The sequence below is a fragment of the Pteropus vampyrus genome, unplaced genomic scaffold (genome assembly GCF_000151845.1).
Source record: "Pteropus vampyrus isolate Shadow unplaced genomic scaffold, Pvam_2.0 Scaffold191, whole genome shotgun sequence".
NCBI lineage: Eukaryota > Metazoa > Chordata > Mammalia > Chiroptera > Pteropodidae > Pteropus > Pteropus vampyrus.
The window spans coordinates 1,923,830-1,945,909 of NW_011888972.1; the positions used below are offsets into that span (position 1 = coordinate 1,923,830).

At 55.3% G+C, this 22,080-nt stretch overlaps 1 protein-coding gene across 2 annotated transcripts in view; it reads right to left on the reverse strand.

Annotated features, from left to right (window-relative positions):
• Positions 1-11,244: 11,244 nt before the first annotated feature.
• The window catches only part of STARD8 (StAR related lipid transfer domain containing 8), a 29,839-nt gene continuing 19,003 nt past the window's right edge, over positions 11,245-22,080 (reverse strand). The window contains exons 3-15 of one of the 2 annotated variants that reach the window (XM_011371464.2): positions 20,929-21,010; positions 19,951-20,014; positions 17,419-18,791; positions 16,993-17,106; positions 16,682-16,855; positions 15,549-15,708; positions 14,868-15,066; positions 14,251-14,461; positions 13,831-13,945; positions 13,335-13,559; positions 13,004-13,221; positions 12,730-12,906; positions 11,245-12,584 (exon numbers count right to left, since the gene is read on the reverse strand). In XM_011371464.2, coding sequence (XP_011369766.1) covers positions 12,467-12,584; positions 12,730-12,906; positions 13,004-13,221; positions 13,335-13,559; positions 13,831-13,945; positions 14,251-14,461; positions 14,868-15,066; positions 15,549-15,708; positions 16,682-16,855; positions 16,993-17,106; positions 17,419-18,791; positions 19,951-20,007 — 3,141 coding nt within the window. In that variant the 5' untranslated portion in view covers positions 20,008-20,014; positions 20,929-21,010 and the 3' untranslated portion in view covers positions 11,245-12,466. The remainder of the gene's footprint in view (positions 12,585-12,729; positions 12,907-13,003; positions 13,222-13,334; positions 13,560-13,830; positions 13,946-14,250; positions 14,462-14,867; positions 15,067-15,548; positions 15,709-16,681; positions 16,856-16,992; positions 17,107-17,418; positions 18,792-19,950; positions 20,015-20,928; positions 21,011-22,080) is intronic. The other variant, XM_011371465.2, reaches the window with a different exon arrangement.

Consider the following 22,080-nt stretch of genomic DNA (forward strand, 5'->3'; position numbering starts at 1 on the left):
TCTCTCTCTCTCTCTCTCTCTCTCTCTCTCTCTCTCTCTCTCTCGCTCTCTCTCACAGCTGCCTCAGTGGGTAGATAAGCCAGGAATTGGGATTCATCACCAAGAAGGCCAAAGCTATAAGAAGCCTGGATTTAGTTAAAGAGCTGCTTGAGAACTTGAAGGAATAGTGTGTCAGCTCAGAGGGCTGCCAAAAATAATCCCAACTATTGCTGAAATCAACTTTTCAAGGAGAATGGAAAAGAAGACTTCCCCTTGGAGAGGGTACTAAGCACAAGACGAGCTTTAAGAGGGCATCTCAGCCATCCCCCTGCCTCTGTGCTGGGCTACCCCGAAACCATATCAGAGTAAGGAGACTCTCTGCACTGCTTAAAACTTGGCAGTTTAAGATGAATTGGAAACAACCTGAACATCCAGTAATAGGGGATTGTTTGAATAAATTACAACTCTATCACAAGATGAACCAATGGACAGCAATTTTATTTTAAAAACTACAATATTGGAGCCTCCTTAATGGCATCGGTCTGCCTCAGATGAGTTAACGGGGAAAACAAAATGGCTGAGGAAGCCTTTGCAAAATTATGAATCACCAGGTAAACCTGGAGTATGGCGACAAACAGTAATAATGCCGAGAGGAGACCCAGGGTCTCTCTGGGCAAGTGACATATTTGTTGACTGGAAGAATGAATGTCTTTACATACATGCACATTTCCACGTGCAGCTAAGCCCGTAGTGAGGGGTGCTGTTCCGCGTGCCCCTAGCAGGACCCTGGGAACGCCCTTGTCTCCAGGCATTTACCCGGTAAAGGGACGAAGTAGGCCTGTCTGGGACAGGGAGGGTGCCTGGGCCTGGCCAGCGGCGGGGCTGTGGGCAGGAAGGAGACAGGAAGGTGGTGCTTTCCAGGCTGAAATGAGGTGTTGATCCAGACAGCTTCCCAGGCCAGGCCCGGCCAGGTCCTTACTGAAGCTCACATGTCTTCACGCGAGACCCTTGCACAGCCAGTGTTTTCCCGCTCACAAGCCGAGCTGCCTCGGGAAGGGATTGGCCTGGTCCACGGCACTGTCTCTCAGCCCCACTCCAGTCTCCCCAATATGCACTCGTACACTCCAGGTGGTGGTGCTGATCACGTGTGTGACTCAGCCTGGGGGGAGGAGGGCTACAGAGCAGGGTGTCCAGTGGCTGGGCTCAGGCCAAGGTGTCCAGTGCTCCTTCAGCCCCACCACCTCTGGGACAAGCGGTTCCTCCAGTGCTCCCGTTTCGAAGGGTTATACGTGCCCGCGTGCCTCTGCCTTTGCTCTGTGACTAGTGTGACTACCACACAGCATGGTGCCAGGAAAGGCTGGGTCACCTGGACGCCCCACGACCCAGGGTCACACAGCCACTAAATGAGAAGGGGACAGGATGTGTTAGAGACTCCTGTGTTGTTCAGGCACCTGTGCGTCTTTGTGCCGTGCGTCATTTTCCTGTGCCACCGTGTGGACGTGTGCCCTGCATCTCCACACGCGACTGTCATCAGCACATCTCAGCACAGAACATTTTGGGTGCCACTCTGCTGGAGCCATTGAACATGCTCTGCCCAGATGGCTGCGCTACCACATGAAATCACCACGTTTTTGATATCAGATAATGGGCTCCTTCGGCGTCCCTGACCCCTGTCACTCCTGAACTCCATCAGAGGGCACCGGCAGAGAGAGGTGAGGATGTTCTTTCCAAACAGCTCTCAATGATGCTTTTTTTTTTTTAAGCTGACAGTTTAATGGTTTAATTTTAGGCCTTGTAAAATAATCTTTGTGTCCAATGCACCTCATTAAAGCAGTCAGAACAAAATGTTCCTGGTGTCCAAATGGATGCATCAGAGCAGCCAGATCGAAATGTCACATAGCCACTCGTGTGTGTGCGCACGCACAAGCGTACCTTCGAGAGAGTGCATTAGGGTCACCGGGTACATGCTCCGTTTTGTGAACATTCGGGCCAGCCCAGCTACCTGTATTTCCAGGGGCCTCTTTCTATGGACACAGCATGTGTCCATGTAGAGAAGGTACCCATCAGCTTTGCCCGCCGAAATAGCCTGTCAAGGTGTTCTACCTGTGACCTTGACTCCACACTTAGCCAGGATGAGGCAGTGAGGCCGTTCGTACCGTCCTCCTCACTCCGTTTCATCGCTGCCATCATTCCAGGTGGCTTTTAACAAGTCCCTCTAGTGAGAAGTCATACAATGCTTCATAAAAGAGAAGGCCAGGCCCTCCCGGGCTGCAAATCCCATTAGAGAGAAGTGGAATTGAGGACTGTGGGCCTTGGGGGACCCCAGCCTTTCAAGGTTTCAGGGTGGAGACAGACGAGGGGCCCAGCCTCCTGAGTAGTCTGGAGGGTGGAATAGGGCCGGGGGGAGAGTGTAGACAGATGGAAGGTGGGACTGAGCAGGCTTCGGGATGCATGGACTGGGCACGATACAAAGACGAGATAGGCTCCAACGCCACCCGCCCTCCATGCTGCGCCGTCGCTAGGGGTGGGACTCAACTCCCTTGCCTGGACAATTGTGACAGTCTGTGTCCTGTCCTCCCTGCGGTCTTCTCTCCCTCCCCAGTCCACAACCCACAGAGCATCCACAGTGAACCTCCCAAAACACAGGCTCAACCTCATCTCTCCCAGCCTCAAACCCTCTGCTGGTTCCCTAGCGTCTAAGGCAGCATCTCTCCAACTATATGGCCTGGGATAGTCAGTGGGATCTGGCGACAAAAGAGGATCCAAGGGCAAATAAATCAGGAGACGGCCTCACTCAACAAAGCAAACAGGATAGATCAGTATTTATAATATGCTTTCACCCCATCTTTCTCAAGGGACATAGCATTCAGTAGAACCGAGTTCGAGATACAGTGGTTCGACATGCCATATAGGACTCCCTGGGACCTGATGCCTTTACTCATGCTGTTCCCTTAACTGGAATACCTTTCTTGGCCTTCCCCATTGCCTGCCTAATTCCTACTTACCTTTCAAGACTTCTAGACTGTGCCTCCTCCAGGAGGCCTACCCTGGTTTCCCCAACCCACTGCCCATCCTTCACTCTCTAGGCCATGCCTGTCTCTGACTTGTCAGTTATTACGTATTGAAATAATTTCCATATTTACTGTCCTCATGGCATTTTGAGGTCCTTGGAGGCAAGGTCTGGGCCTCATTCAACACCGGACCCAGAGCCCAGCACAGGGCCTGCCAGTTCTCAGTGAATGCTGGATGGAGAGACGGGACAGAAAGAGCAGCAGAGAAAAAAGGAGAGAGTATAAGAGAGAGAGGAATAGAAAGAAAGAGGGAATGGGAGAGCAAACGATGAGTAGATGGAGGCCTTTGTCAAGAAGCCCTCAGAATGCCCCAGGTTCTACGTCTCGAATTTATGGACTTGAAATTGAACAGCTGCACATTATATAAGATACTCTATGCAGCTTCAGTGGGAATATCCAGTCGCTCTTGGCTTATTGGAACCCACTGAGGCTGCAGCCCACACACGGCGGCAAGGCCAGCCCCTTAGGCCAGTCCAGCCTCTAATCCAGCAGGGCTCACTAGTTTGATTTAAAAAAAATGTGTGCTAAAATGCTCAGGTGGGCCATCCCCCAGGTCTACCTTTTATAGACGAGGAGAAACCGATATTTGATCACCTCAGATGTGTCTACCAGTTTCCCCTAGTATCTGTTCATTGAACAAGCACGGGGCACCCAGAAAGTGCCAGACCCTGTACCAGGTAGGCACAGTCCTGGCCCTATTGGATTCACAGCCTCATGTAGGAGATGCTTTTACCTGGGCACCAGCCAGATTGTTGTGGGGACAGACAACATTTAGGGACTTGGTTCTTCCATTGGGCCCTTGGGACACTGTGAGATGCTCAGTCCCTTTCTCTGCTTACAGCTTCCTTTTGACAGCTCGGTTCGCTCCATCACTCCCCAGGCTTTCAAAGGCTTGTCGCCTCTGAGAGAGCTGCGAACGGCAGGTTTCCTGGATGGAGCCTGGAGTGAGCGGTTAGCGAGTAAGGACGGTGTCAAGGCTTTGGGGACCAGACAAAATTGGGACTGCTCAGCCTTTTGTGTGGGGAAGACAGATTGGGCCATTTACCAAAAAACCAACAGCCATTGGTAGAATAGGTAGCCAGCTCAGAGAGAAACTTGGGTTTAAGGTGGCCTTGGTATTTTCTTTGGAGGCCATAACCACTGGCCACTGGCTATCAGCCACAGGTGGGGCAGAAAGGGGGTGCATGTTCAGTCCCAAGTTGTAAATGACCTTGTGTCCTAGAGTTACATTTGTCTCTGATTACACGAATCACTGGTCAGGCCCGGAGACACATCTGTCATCTCTTTCTGCTCCACCTTCTACCAAGTCCTTCCTTAACAAAGATGACCAAGATTTTTGGTCTAAGGACCAGGACCGTAAGTTGAGTCTCCAACAAGTGTATGTGCTGCGCAAAACCATCTCCACTCTCTCGCCTGCTCCCCTGGCATCCCTGGGCACTGGTGAGCCAGCTGGCCCCTTTGGAGAAGCTGTTCTTATAAGGAAGCAATAGGACACTTAACGCAAAAGGAACCTTTAGAAAAATTAATCTTCCACAAGAGAACTCACCAAAGAAGGAGGTCTGTGCTTTTCCTGGCTAAATAGGAATTTACCATTTATTTCTCTCTGAAATCAGATTTACTCTTTTCCACTCAAGCCAGCCCTTCTGGGCCCTTCAGCAGCTCACCGCCCAGGTAAGCCACATGTCCGGCCCTGCCACTAACCCTGACTCTGCCTTGTCATTTGTAACTCCTTGGAGTAGCTATAAGTGGCTTCTTTCCTTCTAGGGATGGGAAGAAGATGGAGGGGAGTCAAGAAAAGGCTCCATGCAGTTGCGCACCCCACCCAACCTTCCCCACCCCCCACAAGGCTGTAGCCCGGAACATCGTGCTGGCCTTATGGCCTCTCGAGGGACTCTCTCTTGGCCCCATTGTGGGGACCACTCGGGGAAGCTTTCCTGCAGGCTGTCCAGTAGGGGCAGACAGGTTGGAGGCTCCACCTCTGGCCGGCAGCGCCCACTTGCTACGCCCCCTTGCTGAAGCTCACCTCCTCTCAGGGTGCTAGATGGCAATGACCGCATTCAGCTGCTCCTGCGCATCTTCCTGGGGCTGAGTTCCTTGTATTTTCTGAAAGTTCTTGAACCTATCCTCCCTTCTCCCCACATTTGCTCCAGTCAGGGAGCAAAGTATCTGCTGTGTGTATGTGTGTCTGTGTGTGTGTATCACTTTGCATGTACACACATGAGCATGCATGTGCGGGCCATATGTCTGTAGGCACATGTCTGTATGCATAGGCCTATCTGCACCCGGGACAAGGACAGGGGCTTTTTCCTAGAGAACAGGGGCCTAGAAGTCCCCAAGTCCATCTCCTGGGACTGACGTTAACGGTGGAGGGCGGACCCTGGTTCAGCTCCCTAGGCATTGTCTGTACTTCCACTTGGTGGGGTTGGAGGAAGAGCTGGGTTTACAGGCCTTGCTCAGGGTCACGTAGTTCAGAAGCAACAGCAGCGAGACGAGCTCCCATGCACTTGAGTCTTTGTTTTTCCTCCCACCCCAGAGCAAAGAGAAAAATCTCCCTCCCGCCTATGCCATGCAGAAACTCGTAAGCAGAAGGAAAAAGCGATGCCTGCTGAGTTTAAAGGGTCGTAGGACTTGAGAGGGGACTCGTAGGCATTGTGTGTCCCTGGGGTATCCGGCAGAGTACTGAGCCCCTGAAGGACACTCAGTCCTGTCTACTTGCTTGTCACAGACGCCTCAGCTGAACTGGCTGGGACGGCCCCTCTTTTAGAACTCACGCGTGACCTCCTGCCTTTGTGGAATTCGGCCCCATCAACCATGGCCAGCTAACCCCGATTGCAGCTGGCAGGATTTGGGTTAAACCAGTTTCCCAACCTTGGCACTGCTGACATTTGGGTGGGGAAATTCTTTGTCGTGGGGCCTTTCCCGTGTCCTGAGCAGTGGGACCTGTGAGCTGATCTCCAGGAGAGGACCTTAGCTGGCTTTTGACATATAATTCGAGTCTTTGCATGTCCTCCCCAAATTTTGCTTCGATCTCCAGGCCTCATGGCAGTCATTTTGGACAGCTCCCTGCCTCCGAGCAGGATGCTGCCCGATCAGTGGATGCTTTTGTGATCCTCAGAATGAAGAGGTGCTTTCTAATGTCTAACCACGGTCTCTCCAGCTGTTCCCTCGACCTGCGTCCTCTCTTTCCTCCACGCACGCAGAAACCGCTTCTCAAGAACATCTGGGTGAAAAACAGGCTCAGCCATGTGTCGTTCCTGCTTTGACTAAACTCCATTTTCAGGTCCCCTCGCTTTGCTAAGGTTATCCCATTGGGTCTAATGCCCACCATGCTGCCCTAGCTCTGTGACCTCAGGTAGGTCCCTTCACCTCTTAGGGGTTTCAGTTCTTCTCATCCAGAAAATGGGGCTCTTAATCACAGGATTGTTGTGACGAGGGAACGGGCTAATGAGAACAAGGAGCCCAACACAGTGCCTGGCAATGGTAACTGCACAGGGAATGTTAAAGAGAGAAGAGCCTGCGAAGTGTGTAAGCTAAGCAGGTGACCGTAACGTCGGGCAAGTGCCTTCCTTCATCTTTCTAAGCTTCAGTTTCCGTACCTCTAAAATTGGAATAAACACTGTATCCACCATGAGGGTTTTCTGAGCATCTAATGCAAAAGCACGTGGGTGGGTGCACTATGCCAACCGCACTGGGCCCTGGGCGCTGCCCTCCTTCTTAGTACCCTGCTCCCTTCCCCCTTCCCCATTCCACTCTCCCCCATGTCCTCTGCTTCACCTTCTCATAAAGCTGTCACAAGCCAGGACATGGCCATTTCCTCTGCCTACACAAGCAGTACTTGTTTATGCTAACGTTTTTCTGTGACCTGGACAACATGTCCCACGCCATGGACCAGCTGGAGCCACAGACTCAGCTGCTCCCTCAGGGGGGCTGGTTGGAAGTGGGCCAACTCAGGCCGGGCCCAGTTCTTCACCTGCCCTCAGAGGAGAGGACGCCGGGAGTGGGGGCCTCTGCCTCGCAGTCAGGAGCCCTGGGCCATAAATTGTTCTCATTTGACAGCAAGGAGCTTGTCCAAGGCTGGAAGAGTCAATTGGAGGCCCTGACAGAAATCTGCTTTCCTCTCAGGACTAGAAAGCACAGCTGGGGTGGAGCTGGCCAACAAGAAGGTGTGTCTACACACCAACGAGGGCGGCAGGAAGGGCTGCTGTGGCCGCACGTGCTAGATGCACCGGAAGTGTACAGACAGGCGTCCAGCTGCCCAGGCCTCAGTCAGTACCTCTCTCTCCTCGAGCAGCCATATTTCCACTTTCTTATGAGCTCCGTGCTGCCCATTGCTAGGGCCACCTTAGAATAGTAGACCACCACCCAGGTCCACGAAAATGTTTTAATTTTAACTTATTTTAACTTTAGAAGAAAAAAAATGAATCTAATAACCATGAATAAGTAATGATTAGTCCAGCCTGGATCATATTCGTCTTTATACCCATGGAGCTGTAAAAATACGTATTTTAATGTTGTGAATGAAGGAAGGGCCCACAAAGGCAAAAGTACCTAGAGCCCATGAAAGTCCAGATATGGCCATGACCTCCGCTCAGTCCCAGGACCTCTCCATCTGCTTGAGGCACCATCTGCCCGTCATAGAAGCTCTGGCAGTCCACAGACACCCTAGGGCCCTTCCTGACCATAGCCAGCATCCCGGATGCAGGGCACGCAGGGCGGGTCATCTCCCTGCAGCCCTGCCCCTCTTCCTTCCCTCCAGGTCTCATTTCTCATCAGCCAGCTTTCCTCAAACGCATTTCCTTTGTTCAACAGCTCTCATGCCTATGACCTTCGGTTCCCTCCCTACTGTCCCCTTGTCCCAAAACACACACACTGAAGCCACCAGCATGACGTAGGAGTGTCTTCTCCATTTGTAAGGGGCTCTAGTAAAAAGAAGACAGGCTCAGCAGTCTGGGCAGAAGTCCAAGTTCAATTGCTTACTTGCCGTGTACCCCAGGGCAAGTCTCATTGCCTCTCGGACTCTCAGACCTCCACCCAGAAAAAGGGGACGCTAGCATGCCACAGGGGACTTTGGAGGTTGAAAGGATGTCCTGTATGGAAAGGTGCATGGCATGGTACCTGGTATACAGTAGGAGCTCAGTACCCATGAGTCCTGTCCTGGGCAGAAGAGCTTGATACTGTCCTCACCTACCCTTCCCCAGGCTCCTTCGAGCTCCAGCATCTCCTCCCATCCCACATGCTCTCCTGTTCGCCTGCTTTCACACACAAACACGCAACTGCATTTAGCACGTGCTACCTGTCCTGGGCATGAGGCCGCAGAGATGACTGTCACCTGGTCCCTGTCCTTGATGTCACAGCTAGAGAGAATCAAGGCAGGGGTGAGCCAAGTGGAGGGGGAATCTTATAAAGCAATGGCTTGGCTTGAATGAGCCAACACAATACAGGCATATGTCAGAGATACTGCAGGTTTGGTCCCAAAGCACTGCAGTAAAGCAAACATTACAATGAAATCAGTCACACGAAATTTGCGGTTTCCCAGTGCATATCAAAGTTATGTTTACACTACACTGTAGTCTATTAAGTGTGCAATGGCATTCTGTCTGAAAAAGAACAATGTATAGACCTTAACTAAAAATATTTCATGGCTAAAAAATGCTAATCATCATCGGAGCTTTCAGCGAATTGTAATGTTTTTGTTGATGGACAGTCTCACCTCGATGTTGATGAAAATGCATTATTTGTGAAGTGCAAGAAAACATGGTACGTCTGGAAGCAGTGACGAAGCACTCCCTCTGGGCCCACGACTGTATCGGCCACTGTGCTAGGTACACGCACACCTTTCAACACCCTGGCAAGGTAGGCATTCCTGTACCCATTTTACAGATGAGGGAACCGAGGCTCAGAGAGCAAAGTGGTTTGCTCAAGGTCACACTGCTAAGTGGCAGAGGTCACATCTCTGTCTCCGGATGCCTTTCACTGGGCTTCCCTGCCTCCCTAAGCTGGGCACTGTGAAGGACTCAGAGATGTACTCCGAGAGATGACTCATCCCAGGTGCTCCCAGGCTAATGGGGGAGACTGGTCATGTGACTGGTACCCAAAGAACCCTAAGAGGAGGCATAAGGGAGATGGAGGGCAGATGTGAATGTCAATGATGACTCAGAAGAGGAGAGCGCGAACCTTGCTGGAAGCTTCGGGGATGACATCATGGTAGAGACACATTGGAGTTGAGTGTTGCCGGACGACTGGTGAGGTTTCGGGGTGATAGTATTTTGTGATCATCAACCTACATTGCTAAGGAATCCACACATCTCTGTGAGCCCCATTTTGTGTATGAGGAAACTGAGGTCCCCAAAGGTTAAATAACTCACCCACAGTCCCGCAGTTAAGAACCTGCTGAGCTGAATCTTGACCCTGGGTCCTCGGAGTCCAAGACGGTCCTCCATCCACTCCTGGCAGAGGCACCTAAAGGAACATGCTTGGGACACGGCTGGAGAAGGGAGGTGAAGGAGAAGAGAAACTTGGTGGACAGGATGAGGCTGCATTGTGGGGTCCTGACTGCCACAGTTTGGTTGTCAACTGGAGGCGCGGTGAGGCATCGACAGTTTTTGAGCCAGAAAGACATAGGATGACACTTGACTTCGGAAAGATTCACCTCGAACCAGGTACAGGTGGAAATGGGCAGGGTGGGAGGGAAAGGAAATGAGATACTCTCCTTAATATCCAGGTAGAAAGAAATTCGCTGAGCCAGGGGGCCTCAGACGCTGGGGCATGGGCTGGATGTGGGAGATGCTGTGGATGGAGACTGAACAGGACACCGGTGGTTCCCTTTTAGGCCCACGTGACCAGGCTTCTCTGATCCCATCTCCTCCCACTATCGCCTTCCTCCCCGCACACTGGCGACGCTGACCAGCCGCTTATCCTGGAAAACGCCAACTTTGTCCCCACGCCAGGGCCATTGTACTTGCTCACTATTTCCTCTGCCCACAACTCCTCACCCTGGGTCTTTGTGTGGCTGATTCCTTCTCCTCCCTCTGGTCTTGGCTTAAATGGCACCTGCTCAGAGAGGCCCTGACCGCCTTATTGAACAAACTTCCCAGTCACTACCACCCCATCCTGCGTTATGCCTCATGCTAAAATAAGAGCCATCCACATCCCTCCACTCAGCCATGTACTGCAATGTGTGCTCAAGGCAGGTGGGAACCTTGTTGCTCTTGTGCACTGTATTCTGTGTGCATCAACAGCCTGGCACGTCTCAGACGTTCCATAACTCCTCGCCCAATGGCAGAATGGATGAGCATTTGAGCGAGTGGGTGAGTGGGAGGGTCAGTGGATGTAGCTCGATCCAGACCTGAGTCTGTCAATCATCTACCCTCAGACACTCCAGCAATGGTGCACCGGGGCCTAGAAAACAAGTCGATCAAAACTTGCAGATAGATTGTTCAGTCCCCATATGAGATTCATCCACAGCATGGTTTCTTTGAGGTACTGGCTCAAGTGGAAGCCCAAGAGGAGAAAGCATAGGCAACGGGGCTGGGAATGGGAGGGTGAGTGTCCTCTGGCGCCAGGGAAAGGAAAAGGCCAACTCAGGGAGGGTGGAGGTGTAAGACTGAGGGCTAGAAATAGCTATGGGTGGTACTCACCATGTGCACGGGAATGAGGGGCCTGGGCAGCGTTCTCATCGTGACACCCTAACCCATGGCTGTTGGCCACGGTGGTGCATTTGTGGGCTACACTGTGGGCCAGGCAGAGAGGCAGGCATGGGAGCCTCTGCCTTATGCTGAGGGCCGGAGAAGCTTCCCTGCTTGGCACCGTCTCTCCCAGAATGCCGGACAAAGGGGAACCACACTGGGAAGCAGGTCCAGGGTGGCAGAGTCCAGAGCCGAAAGGTTGGGGGAGTCCGCTAGCCCTGCCAAGAGCCCCCTCATAACCCTTTATCTGTCTCCTAAGGACACCATCTCCTGGGTGGTGATTTTCATACTGTTAATAGCATGGTCAACACCATCCTCTGTACCATCAGCCGGCCTCCCGTACCCCCATATCACCAGAGAGAAGAGCTCAGGCCGTTCCTCCTGTGCCTCTGAGTCCCGGGCCAGCGATGATCACAACCTCCGACCCCAACACGAACACGAAGCATATGTTCTAACCCACCCCCAGTCCCTAGCCGATCGTCTCAGCAAAGACAGCCACACAGCCAGAGTGAATCTCTAGTAATGCTTTATTGTTCTGCTGATAGGGTCACGTGGTTGCTGCTCTCCACCTCCCTCATCTCACCCTGAAGTGCCCTGCCCCCCATCCCGCTCCCGCCCGCAGACTATAGTACACTCATGAGAGAACATATCTGTGTATATATAGATGTGCGAATGTATATATATCTATATATACACAAATACATGTACATGTTGTGACTGTACAGTATTTATAGATAGAAACGAAATCAGCTTAAAAATTACATTGGCTAGAACCCATCCCACTCTAATTTATTCAACCAAGAGAAAAAAAAAGCACCAGTTGGTGTTCGAATAGAATTAGAATTTCCACATGAACCAAGATGGCTGACGGGTAGGATAATCATGTTTGCATCAAGACCCAGCTGGCCAGATTGACACTACGCCCTACCACCTGGCTGGCTGGCCACCTGAGCGGGGAGCCAGGTCTCTGTCTGAGCAAGGGGACATCGGCCTTCTACGTCAGGCACAGAAACATGTATTTTTGCCACCGTCTGCTTTTGCTCTGCCTGTGTGGTAGGAGTGAAGCCTGTTTACTCTCCAGACATGGCAGTGTGAGGCCAAAGGCTGCGTGGGACCCCAGGGAGTGGCAGATCAAGGGTGGGGCCCAAGCTAAAGGAGAGTTGTTCATTGGTCTCTTGAGATCTGAGCGAGGAAAGTTCGCCCCACTACTCTCAAATCGTCATGTCACTTACTAGGCGCACATCAGTGTCTACTCTTTAAATCAGCCTCATAAAAATCAGCCTCGTACTTAGACAAAGGAAACTGCTCGTGGTGCTTGGGGCTGCCCTGTGCTCTGTCCCCATGCTCATCCACTGCAGTTCAATTTCTCTGGAAAAGCCAATTTAGGGCCAGTACTGGGCCCAAAGGTAGGACCAGAACCCCCTGTCCAACGTCAAAAGGATCCTAGCTCCAAACAGAACGGTCTGACCTCTCAGAAGGGCGTAGAGGAGGGAGCACGTACTGCTCTCTCGCTCCTTCCCTGGCAGGTAGGGGGGGGCCGCAGAACATAGGTAGGCTTGGGGGCGGGGTGGAGTGGAGATGGGATACTAAAATTTTCTTTCCTTCACCTGTATGTGCAGAGGGGCTTCAGGAACTGAGGGGGGGACGGGCAGCTGGGGGGCATGGGGCAGGCCTCCTTGGTCTTTGAGTGCCAAGGGGCTGGGTGGTACCACCCTGGAACCGGGACGAGGTTTACAGCTTTGTCTCCGGGCCAGCCGCCTGCAGAGTCGGGAAGGAGTCTCGGATCTTTGCCACTTCCATGGCACACAGGTGCCCGAAGACTTTGCTGTACCAGTCAGGAGAACGGCCCCTGGGGGTAGAAGCAGGCAAGCATGAGCCATGGCTTCTTCCCAGGAGCCTTTCCAGAAGGAAGAAAGGACTTCCCCGCAGCGCCCCCCAGGGATCAACGGCAAGGGACAGAGGTGGGGAGGGTGCCGGAGAAAGGAGGCCGGTACCTGAGGTCCGCGCGGCAGATGTGGGTGAGGCGGGAGCGGCCCAGGCCACAGGGCTCCATGAGGTACTGGGAGGTGAGCAGCAGCGCCCTTACCCCCGACTCGGGCACGGGCTGCTCAGGCTCCAGGGATTGGGAGACAAGCAGGCAGCCTCCGCGGGGCAGGTCAGAGCGCCACATCCTGTGGGGAAGGGACACGCACATTCAGGTTCCCGAGGCCGGTTCTCACCACCTCCCCGGCCCCCTAAGCACAGCAGATGACAGCTGGAGCCCCTCACCGGAGGACGACGAAGTCGCGGCAAGGATGGGGAGCCATGCTGTCGGTGACGTAGTGGTACAGCTCGACACCTGGCATCAGGGACTCCAGCACCTGGGCCCGCAGCAGGTCCTCATCCCAGAGGGCCCGCTCCCGCAGAATGCGGTGCAGCACCAGAGCCGGGGGTGCCGCCACCTCCGTGGATGCCTTCCACATACGCAGCGGGTGCTCGTCCGGTGCCTGTAGGCCACGGGAGTGGGGACAGGAGGCAGGGGTCACGACTGGAGTAGTGCCACTCGCCCCCAGTCGCTGTGGGGCTGGGAGGGGGCGATGGCGGGGAGGGCGGTACGCACCTTCTTGCAAGCCAGCTCCGTGTGCTGGGGCCCTGGCACGGTTGTCCAGCCCTTGAAGCGCTCGGCGGCGTCGCGCAGCAGCTCCTGCACGCTCTCTTCCATGTAGACGCTCAGGCTCACGCCAGCGGCATGGGCCCGCCGCAGCTCGGACAGGGCCGGGCCGGGAGGGCTGAGCTCGGCCTCACTGTAGGCCCCACACAGCTGCAGCACCACGTCCTGGGGCACCTGGGAAGACACACGCGCACACCGTGCTGGGGCTGTGGAGGGCGGCACGCAGCAGTCCCAGAGACCACAGGGTCAGTCGCATTCATGCTAAAGGGGTGGAGAGGCGTGGCTACTGCGGGGAGGTAAATGAGAACCTTGCAGTGAACAGCTGGATGTAGGAAGTCGACAGGTGTTGTCAAGTTGCGTTCTACCCCTGACCCGGGGTACAAAGATCGGCCCTGACAGTACCCCCGGGTTTGGAAAGGGGGCACCATGGCCTAGAGTTACTCACCTGGAAAAGTTTCTTGCAGTCACTGATCATATGGGACAGTCCCTGGGTGGCAGCCATGTTCTCACTCAGGTCCCTGGGGCCTGGCCGGCCACCCAGGCTGCGTTTGCCCTTGATCCTGGAAGGAAGGACCGAGAGGAGAGGATGGCACAAGGGCACAAGATAAGATGGCTGACAGGCTGGTTTCCCAGCTTTCTAGAAGCCACTTGCCGTCCTGAACGTAAAACGACCCGCTGTCCTTGAGAATAATGCCCCGCTTCACAGCGTGCAACCAGTCACAGGCCCCTGAGGAGTCAGGCTGACCCCTTGTGGTAATGCCTGGGAACTGCAGTGCCAGCCCTGAAGGGCCCAAAGAGGGGTCTGGGAGGGGGAAGAAGGGCAAACCTTCCCTGCCCCGCCCAGCCACACGCTACCCTGCTTCACCTGGGTGAGGAGCTATCCTTCTTGGAGATGTTGAGGTGGAAGATGGAGGGTGCCAAGCACACCGCCAGGTTGCCGGCCGTCATCTGGTTTTCCTCGGCAGAGGCAATGTCACTTAGGAAATACAGCAGGGTCTGCAGCACCTCTCGGTTCTCATCCGGGAGCAGCAAGGTGGCAGATTGCGCTGCCGGCAACCACTGCTCTTTGGGAAGGACTGTGGACGAGGAACGGCACAGAAGGGCTTCCTTACTCCCTTAGAATCTCCCGCTTCCAGGAACGCAGAAGAAACAGGGCATCCAAGGGAAGCCGGTGGGAGACAAGGGCTAAGGTGGGCTCGGGGAGGTCCCTGGGTGCCAGATCCAGCTCTGCTCAAATGTACAGTGTAAGCTTAGGTAAGTCCCTGCCTTTCCTCGGGGTCTCAGTAAGTCCTTCCTTACGGCGGGCTCGGGGAAATGGACCATGGTTTTTCTCTGCTGGGCTTTCCCAACTCCAGACAGTCAGTCTTCCCCCCGAGTGTGCTTGGGCGCGGCTGCATTTGTCCGCACCAAGTTTATCTTCCACGAGCCCTAGGATTCGAGCGGTTGGTTGATAATGGGCAGGGACGGGTATGGGCAACTCACGCTGGTAGATCTGCAGGAAAGTCGTGGTGAGCTTGCTGGTGAAGATGGGCTCAGGCAGGTCTCGGAAATACTGCTTGACCAGGTCAGCCACATCGTAGGCCGACTGGCCCTCATAGCAGACATTGTCTGGGGAGCTCTCGTTCAATTCGCGCAGGTTCTGGATCCTAGACTTCACCCCAGACTTGCGGAAGATGCCCACCTGGCCCATGCAGGTTAGGAAAGGAGGGAGACATGGAAGGAGAAGACTGTGAGGCCAAGCCTGGGAGGGGAGTCACGAGTATAGGCCGCCCCAGAGACTTCCAAGCTTGGCAGGCTTCCCGCCGAGCAGGGATCGAGAAAAATGGCGAAACCAGAGGAAAGCGTTTGTTATAGCTTTGGGTCAAGGAGAAAGATGGTTTTAGTGTGAACGAGTAAGAAAAGGGGAACTCAGGCTAAAGCAGGCTCTTGAAAGTTGGAGACTACAGTGTCTGGACCGGAAAGCAGCTGGCCCAGAACTCAGCGGAAGGTGGCTTTGTTTCCATCCTTGCTGGACCTTCCCGAGGCTAGGAGAAAGGTCCCTGCGGGACAAGCCCAACCAGGGGGAAGGAGCAAAACGGGAGCGGCTCCCGTGCCCAATTTCTTAGCCTTGCACTTCCTCCCAGCGCCATCTTTCCTTTCTACACGCTCCCCATGCGCGCTCACCTGGTCCAGGCAATGTCTGCGCAGGTAACGCATGGCTTGCTGAATGCTCTGTGGCAACGGCTGGCCTGTGCGCTGCACGTGGATCAGGGGTGGCACCCCAAACACGTGCTGGCCCCGGTAGTCTGGGGTCTTGTTCCTTTTCATGAACTTGGGCATCGACCTGTTTGGAGGAGTGACGAAAGATCAGGAAGGGGTGTGGGGTAGGCCAGGACACAGCTTGGAGACTCTGGCTACAGTCTCAGGGGGCTCACGCAGGGGTGAGCAGGGTAAGAAACACAACCCAAGCCCAGACTCAACATTCACGAAGTACCCGCGCTGGGCCAGCCCTAGGGAGTCACAGAGGGACACAGGGAGCTCTCAGTCTGGTTGAGGAGATAGTCGCGTCCACAGGCAGTGACAATATATGTGGCCGGGAGTGGATCAAGAACTTAGGGGGAGACCCCATGAAGGAGGGGGTCTGCACCGAGTGGGTCAGGGAGGGCCCCGGAGCGGAGGCGGAAGTTCAGCGGGCTCTTGAGGGCTAAGCAGACACTGTCACGGAGAAACGGGGAAAAGGAACTCTCGGCTCAGGGAACAGCGCGGAGAAAGGCAAACCGGCAGGACAAAGAGCCTGGCACATTCAGGGACGAGTGACTGGTCCACTGGCCTGTACAGTGGCATTGCTTGGGAGTAGCGGGCTACAGAACACGAGAGATAGGGCAGGGCCAGCACAAGAAAGGACCACGGTGGTAAGGAAACCCCACCTCGTACTCGTGGCAATGGGGAGCCACAAAAGGGTGTTTATCAGGAGAGTGACAACCAAAGCTGCGTTTCAGGACAAGCTTGCTGGTGGCACTATGGAGGTTGGGGTGCAGGAGGTACAGCTTGAGGACCTTGGGTCCCCCGCGCTCACCCCTCGTCGCAGGCGGCACACGAAGTGCCATGCATGCCATGGGCGCCCGCCCCCAGAGAGCCACACGGACCCCCTTGCCTTGGGGCCACGGCCCCTCCAGCCTCCTGGTACATCCCATGGGCTCTGACTGTCTGCACCCACTTTCTGTGGCTGAGCCTCCCACGGCCCCGCAGCAGGGGCCCGGAGCGGGCCAACGCCTGGGCGAGCCGCTCTCTGCCCATCGCAGCCCAGGAGCACTCACCAGCCCCAGCTGTGCTTTTGGGGGACGGTGTACTTCTCCATGAAGGCCGTGAGCCGCAGCAGGGAGCCCTTGTGCAGCAGGTGGATCTGGCTGGCGAACTGCCGGTTGATCTCCAGTGACTCCGAGTTGAGGCTGGGCCGGTGGGAATTCTGGAAACTGTGCCAGCGGAGCTTCCTGCGGAGGGAGGAGCGGTAGAGAACAGCGACCTCAGAAAGGGCTTCTTGCTGGCCCCTTTCCGTTCCCCAAAAAAGCAAGAAAAATGCGGGGAACTAGGACCGCTGCCGGGGAGGTGGCGCGGGGTTCGTGCCCACCTAGCACCAGAAGCAGCAGCACCAGTCCCCTCCATCTGGGACTGCAGCTGGGGGTCTGCGCTGGCAACAGCAGCCTGGCAAAGCTGGGGATCAGAGGCCATCTCTTCTAACACCCTGGATTTGCACAGGAAAACTGAAGCCCAAAGAGGAGCTAGGATCTGCTCAAGGCCACAGCAGAGGCAGGTCTGGAACGTAACATAACATTCTGGATTGTCTAGTCCTGTGCTCTTGCTATTTCCCTGCTGTGACTGGCTGCCTAAAGGCATCACCCAGCCCCCAAGAACCTGCCCCTGGGCCTCATAACTAAGAAATTGGGTTGGGAGGGTGAGGATGAAAGGAGGGGAGAGAGGAGAAGGGAGGGAGGGAGAAAGGAAAGACAGAGAGATAGCACGGCCCCTTGCCGCCACCCCTACCCTGAATTCCCACCTGCAGGGTCTGGTAAGTGAGGCCCCAACGCCCGAATCTCGTCGTTCACGAGGCGCTGACACCTGGAGTCCAGCCGGACACCCCGAGGCCTCAGCCTCATTCACAGAGTTCCCGCTACTATCCAGTTCACTGGAGGAGGCCACAGTGTCGGAGATGGAGTGTCCTTCTTCCACAGATAGGCTGGAGGCAGAAGTGGGTTCCCCACCTGAATTTGCCTCCTGCTCATTATCCGGGGCTGGGCCCAGGGTCTCAGCCTCAAGCTGAGCTGGGACGACTGGCTGGACGTCAGCCTGGTCCAGGGCCGAGGCCTCTCTGTGGGCCGGAACGTCTTCCCGGGCCAGAGCCTCAGCCTGAGCTTCGACCTCGACCGTGGCGATGTCCACTGATGAAGTGGCCTCCTCCTCTTCGTCGTCGTCGTCTTCGTCCTCCTTGTCTCCAGGCCTCAGATCTGGGTACACGGCCTGAGACCAAAGCTCTACCCGTTGCTGCAGGCCCCACACGTGCTGGAGGATGTCGTCTAGGTGGGCATAGCTGCCCCCACGCTCCTCCCCTTCAGCCTCGGCCCCAGCCAGTCCGAGCTCGGTGGGGCACGGCTCAGGCATGTTGTCATAGGTGCTGGCATGGCTGCCCGTGGAGCCACAGGAGCCCCGGCGACCATCGCAGCCCCGGCGCCTTCCTGGCTGCCAGTCGGCCAGACGGTGTCCGTGCTCAGGACACAGGCTCTCAATGGACAGGGAACGAGGGAATGTGCCTGGTTTGTGGTCCCCGGGCACGTGCACCAGGCAGTTAGCCCTGTGCGCCCGCTGAGGATGCCGGAACGTGGCCACGGGCCAGGCCTCCCAGACCCTCCGAGTCTCAGCGCCACCACCACTGGCAGAGCTGTGTGCCCGGTTCTTGGCCCTGTAGAATCCGGCTGAGAGGAAGCCGCGGCGGCTGCGGAAAGAGGAGGCTTTGGTGGCCTTCTCCGAAGCGGCTGGGCTATGCTCGGCCTCGGCTTGCCGGCTGCCACCCTTTTCCTTCCGCCTCAGAGACTCAAAATGCTTGAGGAAGCTACGGGAACGACGCTTCTTGGCTTTGTCCTGGGGATCCTCTGGGCTCTGAGTGGGGCTAAGGAGGGACCGGTCACTCGGGCTGGGGACACGGCCTAGCAAGGGCAAGTCTGCTGGCTCTGGTGGGAGGCTCACGGTGATGGCCGGCAAGGAGGTGGCACTAAGTTCTGTGAGGACGCTCTCACAGCTGGAGGTCACTGGCAGCCCAGGGCTCGGTGGGGCCAGCAGGTCAGAGGAACCCACGCGAGACCAGCGCTGACTTTCTCGCTGCAGAGCCCAGGGGGTGCTGATGGCACAGCGCTCCTCCTCTTCAGAGTCGTCATTCTGGGAAGGGCGCCACAGGGCTGGGTCAGAGAAGTCCCCCGCAAGCCCTTGCTTGCGCTCCACTCTCTATCTCCAAACTCTTGGGGGACTTTGAGGCAAAGGGCTGGGCTTTCTGGTTGAGGACATGTCCTGCGGGGGTGGGGGCTGGCTCTATAATTGCCGGAGAAAGGAATCCAGGAGTTATAGATGGAGCCCAGATGGATGGTAAAGGCCATCTGATTAATCTCATCCCTCCCCATTTGCAGAGAGGGAAATCCAGACCCACAAATGAGAAGCCACTTGCCCAAGGTCATATACTGTTATGCAGGGAGCCAGTGAAAGAGCCAGGCTACAATTCAGGCATCTTGACCTCCTGTCCCCAGCAGCCTTTCAAGTCTAGGCTAGACTCAGATTAATATCACGGCATGCCAGAACTGGGAGGAGATTTTAGATTTTCTCATTTTTTAATTTGCGGGGTAGGAAAACTGAGGCCCAGAGAGGGCAAGAGGCTTGCCCAAGGTCACTTAGCAGTGAGTGGCAGAGCTGGGACCGGGCCAGAGGAAACTCACAGAGCCTGATACCAGGGAAACAATGGGATCACCGGGCCCAAGTTCCAAGGCTCCGTGCAGACCAAGAGGCCTTGTGGTTTCCATGGTCCCGGCTCGGAAGAGTCAAAGAGGCCTTTGGAGGCTTTTAACGACCCCCATTCATTATAGAGATGGGGGAAAATGAGGCTCAGAAGGCACGGACTTCATGTAGGTGGGCTTAAGGGTCTTGAATTCTAAAACCATATGGGCCGCAACTTTTCTATGACGTTATTTTGTCCCTAGCCCCTAGTCAAGGCATTTCTGCCATCGCCACGCAGGGAGTGGAGGCAGATGGATTGCTGTGAGGAAGGGCCATCTGTACGTCGAGTTATTAGCAAACCCAGGAGGGAGAGGTGGGCTGAAGCGGGTAGGTGAGGCCATGGGCCATGGAACTTATCACATTCCAGACTCTAGACCAAACTCGCCAAAACCCAGAGACTCCTAAGAGCCCCCTACGCCCAACTCCCAGGCTACAACAGGGCACTGCTGTGGACACCACGGACTCCAAAAGCCAGTTTCACAAGGGCTTTGTGTGTGTCCTGGGCCCCCCACGGTGCCACAAGGCCACTGACCCCACTCTCGCCATGACTCACCTGCTTACTTTGAAAATGAACCTCCAGTTTCATCGAGGCACACTTGTTTAAGGTCATCAGCCTCCTGCAAGGAAAGCGCGCAGTGTTCGCCCAAGGACCCCAACCCCCGAAGCCTGCAGGGCGCAGCCCACCACCACACTCCCAAGATGTCATCTACTGCTTCATACGCCCAGCCACCGAAACCTCTCCCAAGCCCCAGTGTTCGTGGAGGTTTCAGCGCCCGACGCGATGCTGGGTAGATTTTAGATGTGGAAGCAAACCACTACAGAGATCGGACAGGTTCAAAGACAGAGTAGCAGAAGGCACGGCAGGCACACAGACGGTGGGACAAGGAACTTCCGTGAACAGAGGGGGTGTAGTGACAGAAGACACTATGGGCAAAGACAGCAATGGCATTCTGAGTGAAAGAGACCCTGGGACTCCTATGCCAGGAGCCTGGGACAAGGTGGACAGGGAAAGAGTCTGTAAACAGACCAGTTGTGGGTATGAGAGGGGGACCGGAGCCGATAAGTCGAAACCAGATTGCAAAGGGCCTCGGGTGTCACAGTGAAAGAGCTCTGCACTTCTCCCTCCAGGCGGTGACATATTTTAAGCAGAGGAGCGCCTGCCTGCAAACTGACCCTAATGGTTATCGGGAAGCTGGACTGGGACGAAGAGGGGGGTGCACAGATGGAAGGCGGGAAGGCCAGTTAGGAGGCTGGAATGGATTCAAGAAGTCGACCGAGCTGGTGTAAGTAGAGAGCGGACAAGTCAGAGGATCATGCGGGGGACCCAACTGAAGGGAGAAAACAATCAAGGCCAGATTTTGGCTTCCCAGCTAGAGCGCCCGGGTGGCCGAGGGTGTCACAGACCCAGAACACAGAAGGAGCAGGGTGACTGCAGTAGATGAGTTCTCTATTAGGGACTGCTTTTTTTTTTTGTCATGAGGAAGCCCCAAGCCAGGCCTGATGTCCCAAGCCTGGCCCTCAGCCCCCCTACCTGCACAGGGCCCCCAAAGAGTCCTCGTCCAGAAAACCGTGGTCCTTCTTCACAGAGCCAAGATCCAGGGGGAGCGAACCTTCTGTATGGCAGAGAGGAGCCAAGGTGAGTTGAGGGCGGAAGGGGGAGGCTGGGGAGGCAGGGAAGCAGGCCTGCGAGAGTAGGGCAGGAAGAGGGAGCCTGGAGGAAAGAAGGGGTCCAGGAGCTCAGGTGGGCCATCAAGGGAGAGGTGCAGGACAGGCGGGTCCATGGGCTTCCCCAGTCCTCTGTGAATCCTGGGCTTCTAAGACCAGGAACCTCCTCCCGAATCCAGGTGTAGTGGCGGGGGGCGGGGGTGTGCAGAGAAAGAAGGAAGACAGAAGAAACGCTTCCCACTGCCACCCAGAACACGGGGGGCAGGGGCAGGGGCACTCCGTCAGGTTTAGGGAGGGGAGGGGAGAGAGGAAGGAGCAGGGAGGACGAGAGAGCAGCCAGGAAACCCCACACCTCTCTGCCTTATTGGTAAAATGAGGCCATTTACTCATTTCCTGATATTCATGGAGCACCTCCTTTGTGCCAGACACTGGGGAGACAGCAGTGAACAAGACAGAAGCGGTCACAGCCTCCATGGACTTTACATTCTCCCGGGGGCAACAGACAATAAACAATATGTGAAACCAACAAGAGAATGCAGTCATTAATGCTACAAAAAGGCATCGGCCAAGGTGATGGGGTGAAGAGAGGTGGTCAGCAGGTGCCTTCTGGGGCAATGACCTCTGAGCTGAGTCCTGAAGAATGAGAAGGGGCCGGCCATGCAAAGAGCTGGGGAAGAGAGTTCCCAGCGGCACTAACATTAAAGCTCTAAGGAGACAAAGGGTCCAGAGTGAGCAAATGATGGGAAGGAGCCTGGGCCCTGGTGAGTGAAGGCGGGGCAGCGAGGGCAGGTGGCTAAGGCAGTCTTGCGAGTGAGGATAAAGCACTTGGGCTGACTCCATTCAGAGCAGAGGAGCGACAGCGAGTCCGCCTTCACGGGGCCCCTCTAGCTGCTGTGCATTCAGAGCAGAACAGGGAGCACAGGGAAGAGGCTGCTGCACTAGGCCAAGTGACTGATGACGGGGGGGTCACACCGATGTGGCAGTGAAGGTGGCGGGAATTGGATGGATTCAAGATATA